This window comes from Capricornis sumatraensis, chromosome 2, assembly GCF_032405125.1.
Source record: "Capricornis sumatraensis isolate serow.1 chromosome 2, serow.2, whole genome shotgun sequence".
NCBI classification, from domain to species: domain Eukaryota; kingdom Metazoa; phylum Chordata; class Mammalia; order Artiodactyla; family Bovidae; genus Capricornis; species Capricornis sumatraensis.
The window spans coordinates 65479972-65493405 of record NC_091070.1 but is presented as its reverse complement, the minus strand read 5'-3'; the positions used below and the strand labels follow the sequence as shown (position 1 = coordinate 65493405).

Genomic DNA, 13434 nt, shown 5'->3' with positions numbered 1-13434 from the left:
TGATAGCTTTATGCCTGTATTAAGCATTATATTGGAATAGTGTAAGGAAAGTTTTGAGTAACCTTTTTAATTTAAATCTTCCCTGATTAAGTTGGATATTATTTACAAAGCCTCCAATTAAAGCCATGTAATTACATATTCTTCAGTTTAAATATTATAAAGCATCTGCCTACATTAGTATTCAAACTTGGGGTTTTGTTGGTTCAGATTCCCAAAGTTAATTTTAATATGCACTGATTAATATACAATATTTAGATGATGATTAAATTGGGGATCATAAATGATGACTTGAGTCATTTATGTCTGTTAGCCAATAGAGCTAATAAAGTGATAGGGATGCTTCATGTTGTGCTGTGCTTCTTTGGTACAGTACAGTTATAGATGACATTCTCTGTTTAGTTTCTGGCATAATAAACACTTTTTAAAGGTGGACTTTGAAATTCTATCTGCATAGCCCATAATCTATATAGTTTATATGCAAGCTAAGTTACTTCAGTTGTGTCTGATTCTTAGTGACCCTATGGACCATAGCCCATCAGGCTCCCCTGTGCTTGGGATTTTCCAGGCAAGAATCCTGGAGTGGGTTGCCGTCCCCTCCTCCAGGGGATCTTCCCGACTCAGGGATCGAACCCGTATCTCTTACATCTCCTGCATTGGCAGATGAGCTCTTTTACCTCTAGTGCTACCTGAGAAGTTGTGAGTTTCTTTGGTAGGTGCTCAATAAATGCTTACCGATTGACTCATCTTTTGGTATAATAAGCAGTACAGCAAGCCTGGGCTTCTTTTGGTATCTGAAATTCTTCAAAAGCTCTCATTCTGTGGGATTGAGGTACTTAGAAGATTGTCTGGGGTATATTCTGTTTGCATATCTGCCTTGAATATGTTTTTGTGGGTGTTTAATATGGGGTTAACCATGAGGCACTGTTACACTAGCACTTGAGTTTTTCTGCTTTCTACCTTCTCCCTCACCACGTTTTATTTGATTGCTATTTAATCTTTAGATTTATGCAACTTTAATATATCTATACTTGAATTTGCCCACTTGCAGTAATATTGAAACATCAGCACAGCCCTTTGGAGACTGTCTCTTTAGTCTAATCTTTGTTGGGTTGTGAAAAAGTTTGTTCAGGTTTTTCTATACCATCTTGGGGAGAAACCTGAATGAACTTTTTGGCCAACTCAGTATATCTGTGATTTATAATGTAGTTCTTGGTTGTTAGCCCTAACCATATGCTGTCTTTATGACTTAATTCCATTTTAAGATTAACAGGTTTAGGGTTATCAGTACTCATGGTTTAAGATCAAGGTTTGGCACTGGTTGGCTTTATAAGGGAAACATTCAGTTGAAAAATTTAGGTGTGCTTGCTTCCCAATGCTTTATTTACTGTTGGACTGCTGTATTTCAGAATAACTGTATAGAATACATTGAGGATGATGATGAACAAGTGGACATTGAGACCGTAGAAGAGCTCCCGGAGGAAATTAATGTCACCCAGATGAAGAGCACAGCTGTCCATACAGAGATTTTGAAACAGCCGTAAGTCTTATTTTTCTTTGGATTGTTATTTCTTGTTGTTGTATTGTGACCATAAGCAAAACTGAATGTTCTAGTCAAGAGTTTGGGTAACTGACATAGTTCCTTTATTTCTCTAGCTTTTTTTCTTATTAGTAGATGAGGAAAGGAGCTGAAATTCAGAGGTAATTAACTTCCTTGTTATTGCCAGGAAACAGTATATAAATGTGAATAACATGCTTTCCAAGCCAGATACATGGGCATTAAAATGCTAGTTTTGCGAGTTTGCAGCTGTTTACCCTTTGGGGCAAGTGTGTAATCTCTCTGACTCTTAGACTTACCTATGAAATGAGGAAAATGCCCTTTTTTAAGGCATTAAATCAGATAATATATGAAATGACTAGCATAACTGACACAGTGGACTACTCAGTAAAGTTCTTTATCTTTTAAAGATATGGTTGTAAATTCTAAATTTGGTTACTTTGCTAGTTGAATGGGTGAGGTACAGTTAGAAAAAATTTTCTGCCTGTTCAGCTGATGAGATGAAAACACAGAGAATGATAAGATGACTTAGGAAAAAAATGTTATGCTTTAGTAAACCTTATATTGATTAGGAATTGGCTGGGGTATGAGGGAAAGAAGGTAGACTTACTTTGTGCCAGACATTGTGCTTTTTAAGCTATTATATCATCAGCTACCTAAAGTAGCAATGAGTTGAGAAACAGTAATTCTTCATTCCTAGTTGAGAAAGTCTAAGGTAGGGATATGGTGCTATTTTTCTTTGATCCAGGGCTATTTGGAGGGTCCTTCAATTACCTGGACTTCCCAGTTAGTGCTAGTGTTAAAGAACCTGCCTGCCAGTGCAAGCGACACAGGTTCAGTCCCTGGGGTGGAAAGATCCCCTGGAGTAAGAAATTGCACCCCACTCCAGTATTCTTGCCTGGAGAAAACCATGGCTAGAGGAGCCTGGCAGGCCACAGCCCATGGGGTTGCAAAGAGCTGAACATGACTGAGCACACACAAAACACCTCAGTTGCCTGTTGGTTATGATTGAAAGAATTTAAATCTCTTAAAAACTTAATTAGACTTAAATTCAGTAATATTGCAGGATGTAAGTTCAGTATACTAAAATTGAGTTCTAAAACAATAGCAATAAACAAAAAAATAATTAAAAATACAAAAAAGCTGTTTGGGATTTTTGATAGAAGTTGTTGCAAGACTTTTATAAAATGTTACTGAAAGACATTGAAAAAATGAAGAAAAAAAAATCGATGAAGATTTCAATAAACAGATTCCATCTTTATGGACTGGAATAATAAAGGGCCAGGAATAATCAACAGTTAAAGAGCACAAACTGTAAAGGAACAGATTGTTAAAAATTTCTTTCAGTAAAAAGGCGATTTCAGACCGTAAGGAAAATATTTGCAATATGTGTTAGAGGATTAGTACGAAGGATATAAAATAATTCTTACAAGTCAATAAGAAAATGGTGACCCATGGGCTTCCCTGCTGGTAAAAAATCTGCCTGCCAATGCTGGCAACATGGGTTTGATTCCTAATCCGGGAAGATCCCACATGCCTCGGAGCAACTAAGCCCATGGGCCACTGCTATCAAGCCTGTGCTCTAGAGTGCAGGAGGTACAACTGCTGAGCCCATGTACTGCAAGTATTGGAGCCCATGCCCCAGAGCCTGTGTTCCACAACAAGAGAAGCCACTGCAATGAGAAGCCTGCAAACCACACACCTAGAGTAGCCCCTGCTCACTGCAACTAGAGAAAACCCTGGGCAGTAATGAAGACCCAGCACAGCCAAAAATAAATAAGATTAAGAAAATTTTAAAGAGAAAGGAAAGAAAAGTATGATCCAGTAGAAAAGTAAGTAATGGATATTGTGGGCAATTCACAGAAGAGGAAGCCTGGACTGCCAATAAACATACACAAATTTGTTCCCCCCTCACAAGTAATTAAGGGAAATAAAGATTAAACCACAATGACTTTACAAATTTATACCCAGAAGATTGGCATTAACTGAGATTTCTGAAATATTATTGTCTAGTTGTGGAACAGTGGGAACATACTACAGGTCGGGTAGGGGTATGAGTTATTACCTCATAGGGGAGCAGTGTGATGTGACTACAGTTGAAGATGTGCGTGCATTTCTTCTATACATCAGTTCCGCTCCTAGATATAGATTCTAGAAGGGTTCACGCACATGTACAAGGGGTCATGTGTGGGATTGTCCATTCCAGCATTTGCCATTGTGAAAATTTGGATGCAACGTAAATAATTACTAACATACTAAAAAATAAAATTTAGAGAAGTTACACTGGAATACTATATAAGCAGTTAAAATGATCAAAGTACAAGTATTAACATGTCTCATATGTAATGCTGAATGAAACAAATCAGTCGAAGAAAGATACACATTACATATGTTTAAAATGCTACACAATATTTTCTTTTTAACGATGAATCAGTACATTCCTAGTAAAACTATATGAGAAGGACGGAAGGCGGATATTTTATTTCTTAGGCTGAATGACAGATACCTGGATGTTGATTATGTATTTTGTTTGTACAGTTTTATATATGTTTGAAATATTTCACAATTGAAAAATGTAATTTGCAGTTTTAGGGTTTTTTTGGGAGAATTTGAGAAAAAAGGATATTGTTGAATAAATTATATTGTCACAAATGGGAATATGGGAAAAGAAGCCAGTCACAGTTTAGACAATTAGGGATGGTTTGAAATAGGTCTTAGATTATTGAATTTCAATAAGACTTTGGAAAATACTGTCTTTATTTAGGTGCCGTATGCCTGTCTCTGCAGATGAAAAAGCTACTGAAAGGAGTCGAAAGGTATTTACAGTATATTTAATGATAATTGCTCATTTAATAAAATTGATAACATTTGTCTTTACAGGTAAAACACATTAATTATGACTTATTTTAGGGCTGTTTTTACCAATGAATTAATATAATCAGCTTTTCCCCCCTCTTAATGAAATTACACTACTACTGTTTTTTTCCCCTAATTCTCCCTCCAACCCCACCTAGTTGATAGAATAATTTAGAGGAATTAAAATGGGCATGGAATTTGTGAAACTTGATTTGCTTATATGAAAACTAATTGTATAATGTAATGATGTGATGTGAAATAGGCTAGCATTCTTTCTTATCTAGACTCCTGATTTTTCCAGTGACCTAAAAAATTACTTGTTATCTGAAATAATGGCTAGCAATTCAGGGAGCAATGAGATTATAAATTTTCTTTGATTTTCTTAATATATTGTGTAGGATGTCATGGTACTGTGATTAAGCAAGATTTTCTCTTTATCCTTACTTAACACTGTGGAAGAATTAATTTCAATTTTGAAAAATGTGTAAGTACAAATTACAGATTGGGAGGTAAAAGAAGGAAGAAGAAATAAAGGATATGAGTACTGATACCCTCATTTTACAGACACTGTCTATTGTGGATGAAATGAGAAATGGAGATAGAATTATATTCTGGTTGTAAAGGGATCAATAGAAGAACTAAATGATTTATCTGTATTGGGAAGATGGGATGGTGAGATATAAGAGAGTGGTGAACTGAATTCTTTTCTGTATCAGATCAGATCAGATCAGTCGCTCAGTCGTGTCCAGCTCTTTGCGACCCCATGAATTGCAGCACGCCAGGCCTCCCTGTCTTACACCAACTCCCAGAGTTCACTCAAACTCAACGTCCATCGAGTCGGTGATGCCATCCAGCCATCTCATCCTCTGTTGTCCCCTTCTCCCCCTGCCCCCAATCCCTCCCAGCATCAGAGTTTTTCCAGTGAGTCAACTCTTTGCATGAGGTGGACAAAGTACTGGAGTTTCAGCTTTAGCATCATTCCTTCCAAAGAACACCCAGGACTGATCTCCTTTAGAATGGACTGGTTGGATCTCCTTGCAGTCCAAGTGATTCTAGGGACTCTTTTCTGCATAGCAGGAAGTAAATAGTTAAAAATACTGTTTTTAACTTAGGATATAGACTTAAGCAGAAAAAGCAACTCAAAGAATAAAAGTGGTTGTTTCTGAGGATCCAGGTATAGGTACAAGGCACAGTTGCTTTCCATTATAAGCTCTTTGCATTTTTATATTTTAAACCTGGTATGCATCTACTACTTCTTTAAATGATTTAAAAATAAGAATAAATAAGAGAGAAAGGAAGCCTAAGGCATCCTGAAAGTTGAGGAAGACTTTCCTGGAAAATGTGAAGGTTTGCATTTAATTGTTAAGTCATAAAGGAGGGTGGAAAGGGATAGGTGTAGGCAGCAACCTTTGTAATGACAGGGAGCTGTGGGATTATACAGTGCTTAGGAAATTTACAGCACTTTGGAATGGTTGGAGACAACAGTGATTTAGGAAGAGTGGCAGTTGATCCTTTCCCAAATTGTAAAGGGTCTTATAGTATTTAAAAAAAAATTTTAAACTTGTTTTCCACTAGTCAAGTTTTTCATGTAATTTGTGTCATAAAAACAACTCTCAATAATAAATTATACACATAAGCTTTTTTCTCAATCCCTCATTTGAAAACTGTTGATATTTGAGCTGAGAAGTGATATCAGATTAGCATGTTTTAGAATTTACACTGTTGATTTGGTGAACTTCCCTGGTGGCTCAGACGGTATAGCGTCTGTCTACAATGCGGGAGACCCTGGTTCAAGCCCTGGGTTGGGAAGATCTCCTGGAGAAGGAAATGGCAATCCACTCCAGTACTATTGCCTGGAAAATCCCATGGACAGAGGAGCCTGGTAGGCTAGTCTATGGGGTCACAAAGAGTCGGACACGACTGAGCGACTTCACTTTTACTTTCACTGTTGATTTGGAGAAAAGAAAGACTGGTAGTAAGAGGACCAACTGAGAGGCTATTAAGATACTCTAGGCAGAAGATGGTTGGTGTCTGATATAGAACAGTGCCATTGGTGTGGTGAAAAAGTGGATAGATGTGAAAGATACTTAGGAGGCAATCTTTTGTTTGGATAGGCTGCACAAGTTCCTCTAAAGCTAAAACCTGATTGTTGGAGTGAAAAACTACAGAAAGAAGCAGAAGCTTTTGCGTATTATCGCCGGACACACACTGCCAATGAACGCCGCCGCCGTGGTGAAATGAGAGATCTCTTTGAGAAGTTGAAGATCACATTGGGGTTACTTCATTCTTCCAAGGTTTCCAAAAGCCTCATTCTTACTAGGGTAAGTCTGTAAATGACAGACAAATAAGACTTGACTAAGAGAATCTTCTTTAGATACATAAAAGGAAAAGGAAGAAAATTGAAATAGAGCTTGTGTTTATCATTTGAATGTAGACTAGTGAGTGTCCAATAAATCCCTTTGGAAGAAAATCCTTATGTTAATCAGAGTTGCTTTTCATTGAAAGTCAGATTCTGAACCAGCAGAGTTAATTATTCATTTTGAAAATAAAGTTAGAAACTGATAAACTCTGTTTACAACAATTTCTGTAAACTATTGTTCTCCATAGCACTTAGAAAAGTTTGTCATGGTGAAAGACACAAGACAACTACTATTTTGACATAATTCTTAATGGTTGACAGTCACTTTAAAGGAAACTGTAGTATTCAAGCTAACAGAAATTTTAATTTTGTCATGTAGAATAATAGCTAAGGTAATTTTGTTTCAATTGCTTATAATTAAAGGTTGGAAGTGTATAAGGCAAGAATTTTATCCCTCTAGAACAAGGTGGTTTCAACCAGATTTTGCTTAGAGTAGGAGTTGATTTTAAAGTTGATTATTAAAATCTAAGCAGAGTAAAATGTTTTGTATCTCCTTGCAGTAGTGAAAATACCACTCAGTGGTGCTCTTCGTAAATAATCACTTTCCCTAGAAGTAGAAACCATAAAAGCCTCCTTTTTGGAATTGACTTTTTTTCCCCACTTGTATACTTTATTATTTAAATTTTTATTAGAATATAGTTGATTTACAGTGTTGTGTTAGTATGTTAGTTAGCTGTGTTAGTGAACCAGTTATACATATACATTGTTGTTGTTTAGTCCCTAAGTTGTTTCTCACTCTGTGACCCCATGGACTATAGCTCGCCAGGCTCCTCTGTCTGTGGGATTTCCCAGGCAAGAATACTAGAGTGGGTTGCCATCTCCTTCTCAAGGGAAACTTCCCAACCCACAGATCCAGTCTGTGTCTCCTGCATTGGCAGACAGATTCTTTACCACTGAGCCACCAGGGAAGCCCATACATACATATGTAGGTACATCCACTCTATTTTAGATTCTTTTCCTATACAGGCTGTTACAGAGTATTGAATAAGGTAGCCTGTGCTATAAATGGTAGGTTCTTATTAGTTATCTGTTTTATATATAGTACCATGTATATGTCAGTCCCAGTCTTCCAGTTTATTATACCTCCTACCTGTTTCCCCAGTGGTAACCATAAGTTTGTAAAACAATAAAAATGGTTTTAAATGACATTGTAAAGTTCTCTAAAATATTAGATTTAAAAGTTTTTATTAAAAAGAAATTTGTGTAGACCTCACCTGTTTTTCAGAAAAAGAAAATTGATGGACATGATATTGTTATTTCTCTTCTAGGCATTCAGTGAAATTCAGGGGCTAACAGATCAGGCAGACAAGTTGATAGGACAGAAGAATCTCCTGACTCGCAAACGGAATATTTTGATACGGAAAGTATCATCACTTTCAGGTGAGATAATGGTGAATGATCTCTGGTAAAGGTCATAAATACTTTCCCATGTGTGTGCGTGCTTTCTCTCTCCCCCTCCCCCATGCGCTCCTCCACTCTCTTCCCTTCAAGTCTTTGGGTTGGCATGCCCTCACACTTCGAGGATGGATTCTCCTGCTGTCTTCTAAATAAAATAGAGCTGTAACACTGATTTGCCTAAGAGCTATAACACGGTTTGTCCAAGACCCAAGAGCTGTGACGCGCTGAGGGCTTTAATGTCCGTTGCTCCAAATCGTTGGGACAAGACAAAGAACCGAGGAACATACACTCATGTGACATCTATGGTGCTGTGACTCGGATTTAACCTGGCTGAAACAACCTCCACGCGGAAGAGGCCAAGCACAACCGGAGCCCAACTTAGTGAAGCTCCCGCGGTAGAGGTGGAACACGAAGAAAATCCAGCACAGGGGAATGCCCATCGTGCTAGAAACCGGGACAGCGGAAAGCCCACGCGGCCCAGTCTCAGATCCCAGAAGACCTCCAGTTAAGATTACGATGGTTTCACATCAAGATAATGGTTCCAGCTACTCTTTGGAACAGATCCTGTGGGGATAACAACAGAGGTCACCCTGGGGCCCCTGAATGAGACAGTACAAGAGCTCCATGACCCCAGCTAGGTAGGGTCTATGAGCCCCGTGCCAGCCTGAAGAAGCTGCAGAAGACAGACCTTCGCCCTTCAGCCTCCCAATAAAGATTTTTGGGGTTCATGTCTCAAAAAAAAAAGGTCATAAATAACAGCTTTAGTAAGGAAAATCCTTAGTAGATCTTTCAAATACTACTTCATTTGAGTCTTGGTTCCCAGAATTACCATCAGAATTGTCTTTTGACTGGGTGGGACATTTTTTTTTTTTTCAATTATAATCACTCTTGACTGCCATATTTTTGGGGATATAGTTAAATCAACTGGACTCTGCTTCTCATTATTATGTGGGGTCTTATAGAGTGTGACAGTTTATTCCCTCTCAACCTATAGGTAAGACGGAAGAAGTGGTCCTGAAGAAGCTAGAGTATATTTATGCAAAACAACAAGCATTAGAGGCACAAAAGAGAAAGAAGAAGATGGGATCAGATGAGTTTGCTGTGTCTCCCAGAACTAGCAAACAGCAGGAAGGAGCTCCTGCATCATCTGTAGATCTCGGACAGATGTTTATAAATAACAGGAAGGGGAAGCCTTTGATTCTTTCCAGAAAAAAAGACCAGGCCACAGGTAGGAGGGACATTGCTTTCCTTGATGCAGATGAACATTCGGTTTAGATTAAAGAACTGAACATCTTGGCCATAATTTTAGTTTTAATTAGATGAAAGATGAGTTGTATTAAAAGCAGAATATTAACTACATTAGATTTCATTTTCTAGCTTTACACACTCAAGCAAATCCTAATAAGTTATCCATCATGGTAACATATAAGACTTATTTCTGGTAGGAGTTTATTTTTGTTAACCAAGCTCTTTTTAATCAGATTGCAGTCTGTCAATGAATTGCTATATAGGAACAAAGTAAATTGGTTTTGATTTCTTACTCTGTCCTATATGATTTTGAAGGTGAGGCTATGTTACATTACTATGTTTATATTACTTGCTTATATCCTCTGAAAATGGTATATCCTTTTCTACTCTTTTACTCTTTGGATAGCCAAGTGTAGCAACCAAGGAAATCTGGTTTGTTATATCAGCTAAGAAGGTGGTGATGTATACTAAAATATGAGTTAGTTTTCACATTGCACATTCAAGTGATGTTGTTGCTAAATAAGTAAGGACTTTAGTGACCATCTAGTCCAGTCATCTTATTTTACAGATGGAAAAACTGAGGTCTAAAAACTTGAAGTAATTTCTTAGAGGTTTATAGGAAAGCAAACCTAGGGATAAAATAGTGTGTACCTTCATCCTGCTTCACCAGCAAGACCATCAGAAGCATTCCATTGAAAAAGTGGTTCCGTAGCTCTGTTCCTCAGCAAAAATAAAATTCTGTCCTTTAAGAGAATCAGTGGATAGGTAACCATTACTGAAAAGTCATTCAAAAAGTAAATTGCAAGTTGAGGTTCCCCAACAAATTTGAAATGTCTTGCTTTTTAAGTCAGAGTGTGGTTTTAGGCATGTCTCCTACATTCCTAGACTGTACACTAGCATTAATTGAAGATCGTTTATCCTTAACTAATTTCTGATCTTCTTTACAGAAAATACCTCACCCTCTAATACTCCACACACCTCTGCCAACATTGTGATGACTCCACAAGGGCAATTGCTCACTTTGAAAGGTCCCCTATTCTCAGGACCAGTGGTTACTGTTTCTCCTGCTCTCTTAGAAACAGATCTGAAACCTCAAGTTGCCAGTAGTGCTGTGGCTCAATCAGGTATTGTCTTAAGTGTTGTCTTCAATGGGTGGTGTAAGAGTTATCTCTGGTATCTCAAAGTGATGGAGAAAGCCTTTGAATATATTCTGTAGTAATAAAGAGCCATTGTATTCAAGTCTGTATGAGAGGGGTCTCTTTGGAACCTGTTTGGCTCTATCTGTGATATTGGTTAGTCTTTTTTTACCTGGGGATGGGAACTATTTTGTGATCTCTCCTAATTTCTAATTGTGTGGTAAGTTGCTTCAGTTGTGTCCAACTCTTTGTGACCCTATGAACTGTGGCTCTCCAGGCTCCTCTGTCCATGGGATTCTCCAGGCAAGAATACTGAAGTGGGTTGCCATGCCCTCTTCCAGATCTTTCCTACCCAGGGATCAAATCCTTCTCTCTTGTGTCTCCTGCATTGGCAGGAGGGTTCTTCAACCCTGGCTCCACCTGGGAAGCCCAGTTTCTAATTAGGGAAAGAATTAAAAAGATGTGAAAATAAAAAGAATGTGAGGAGCCATTCTTATAGCTTTTGGTGTTGATAAATATGTATCAGTTTTGTGTTGTACTCAAAGATGGTGCACTCCTACATTACTAACCTGATAAAGTTGGAGCACCCTTTCTTTTGGCAATGAGGAGTTGAGTTGAAAAGGAAATTTTACTTTGATGATTTAGGTTTTACAAACCTTAATTTCTGTTAAGGTAAAAGGGCATCTTTACCAATACTAACACTGCTAAACCCAGTCTGGAGGAGTCATCTTCCTAGAGTGCTGCCTTTAGGGCTTCATCTTTCTGTCAGAGTAGCAGTTATTGGGTGAGCAGAGTCAAGATGCGTGTCTTCCTCAGGACAAAAAGATAAACTTGGGGAGCATTTATATAAAAAATATTAAATAGGACTTCTATTAATGATGGAATATCAGTGTGTCTTTTGGTTAAATTTTACCTATTTTCTTGTTAGGCTAACTCTAATTTGAAAAACTAGTATTTCCTTTCATCTTCTTGCTTAAAAGTAGACGGTGAAAATTTAACTCCTTTGAGATGGTTATTGGGTATGAATGGGAGAGAGTGCTTACCACTATAGATAAATGAGTTTTTTTTTTCTTCCCTAGAAAATGACGACTTATTTATGATGCCAAGAATTGTTAATGTGACATCATTGGCAACAGAGGGAGGTTTGGTAGATATGAGTGGCAGCAAATACCCCCATGAAGTTCCTGATGGCAAGCCACCTGACCACCTGAAAAACACTGTCAGGAGTGAGGATAACTCCTGTGAAGATTTGGGTAGAATCTCTTCCAGAGGCAACCATAGAGATGTCAGAATGGCACTGGGTACAGCACAGGTTTATCTGTCACATAAAGATTCTGGTTGTCCACAAATGGTTGATGTTTCCAGTATGCAAGAAGCACAAGAATTCTTACCCAAAAAGATTTCTGGTGATACCAGAGGGAGTCAGCATAAATGGAAAGAGAGTGAATCAAGACGGGAGAGACTGAAGACAAAGGAGTCTCCATTTCATAAATTAAAGATGAAAGATCTCAAAGACTCAAGCATAGAGATGGAACTGAGAAAGGTAGCATCAGCTATAGAGGAAGCAGCATTGGATCCCAGTGAACTGCTAACTAGTATGGAAGATGAGGATGATACTGATGAGACACTGACATCTCTGCTCAATGAGATTGCCTTTCTTAATCAGCAGTTAAATGATGACTCTGTTAGCCTGGCTGAACTGCCTAGCTCTCTGGATACAGAGTTCCCAGGGGATGGTCGCCGGGCTTTTATCAGTAAGCTTCCTCCTGGGAACAGAGCAACTTTCCAGGTTGGCCACTTGGGAACTGGTTTGAAGGAATTGCCTGATGTGCAAGGGGAGAGTGACTCTGTTAGCCCCCTCCTCTTGCACTTGGAAGATGATGACTTTTCTGAAAGTGAAAAGCAACTTGCAGAACCAGCCTCTGAACCAGATGTGCTGAAGATTGTCATTGACTCTGAGATAAAGGACTCCCTCGTTCCCCAGAGGAAACCGGGGGATGAAGGGAAGAATGCTTCTGGCATCCCTGCTGAGCCTGAAGGCATGTCCTCACCCCCCATTCTCCACATGAAGGGTGGCCTGGAGAACAGCAGCGCAGACACCTTGTGGAGGCCCATGCCAAAGCTGGCACCTCTAGGTTTAAAAGTAGCTAATCCTTCCAGTGATACAGAGGGTCAGAGTCTCAAGGTGATGCCTTGTTTGGCACCTGTAGCTGCCAAAGTTGGGTCTGTTGGACACAAAATGAACTTAACAGGGAATGATCAGGAATGCCGGGAGAGCAAGGTGATGCCTACATTGGCACCTGTTGTGGCCAAACTGGGCAACACTGGGGCCTCGCCAAGTTCTGCAGGGAAATGAACTTAGTTGTTCTCAGGCAGAAGCCAGGCTGTGAGGGGAAACCTCCTTTCTCTGCAGGCACCTGTTTGTGTCATGGAACTGTGATCCTTGACTTTGAAATGTGGTGAATGATGGTAGAGAAAGGGGGTAGGGTGCTGACATCCATATAAGAAATTAACTACTATGAAATTCTGATCATGTTAAAATGTGTTACCTCACTTGTGGTGCTGGGTCTCCTCATCCTCTCCAAGAAGATGCGATCCATTACTGAACACGAGGTGCCCCTCTTACCCAAGGAATTTGTAACAAGACTAGGTCCATAGTGGTTCCTAGTTCTTCCCTCCCAGAGTAAAAGCTGCTTGAGACTTAGGAGTTGCTATGGACTGAACCTTAGTTGATAGCTGTTGTTTTAAGTCTGAAGTCCAAGGAATGTGATGCACTTGTGCAAAGGGATCCAGAAGAGGTAGCTTTTAGTTGGTGTTTCAGA

General features: G+C 38.9%; 1 protein-coding gene across 4 annotated transcripts in view; it reads left to right on the top strand.

Moving 5' to 3' along the window:
• The window catches only part of MGA (MAX dimerization protein MGA), a 90246-nt gene extending 77278 nt beyond the window's left edge, over positions 1 to 12968 (top strand). For all 4 annotated transcript variants that reach the window (XM_068965178.1, XM_068965176.1, XM_068965175.1 and 1 more), the window contains 7 exons: positions 1407 to 1537; positions 4320 to 4371; positions 6526 to 6732; positions 8099 to 8210; positions 9223 to 9456; positions 10424 to 10600; positions 11692 to 12968. In XM_068965178.1, coding sequence (XP_068821279.1) covers positions 1407 to 1537; positions 4320 to 4371; positions 6526 to 6732; positions 8099 to 8210; positions 9223 to 9456; positions 10424 to 10600; positions 11692 to 12968 — 2190 coding nt within the window. The remainder of the gene's footprint in view (positions 1 to 1406; positions 1538 to 4319; positions 4372 to 6525; positions 6733 to 8098; positions 8211 to 9222; positions 9457 to 10423; positions 10601 to 11691) is intronic.
• The last annotated feature ends 466 nt before the right edge of the window (positions 12969 to 13434 follow it).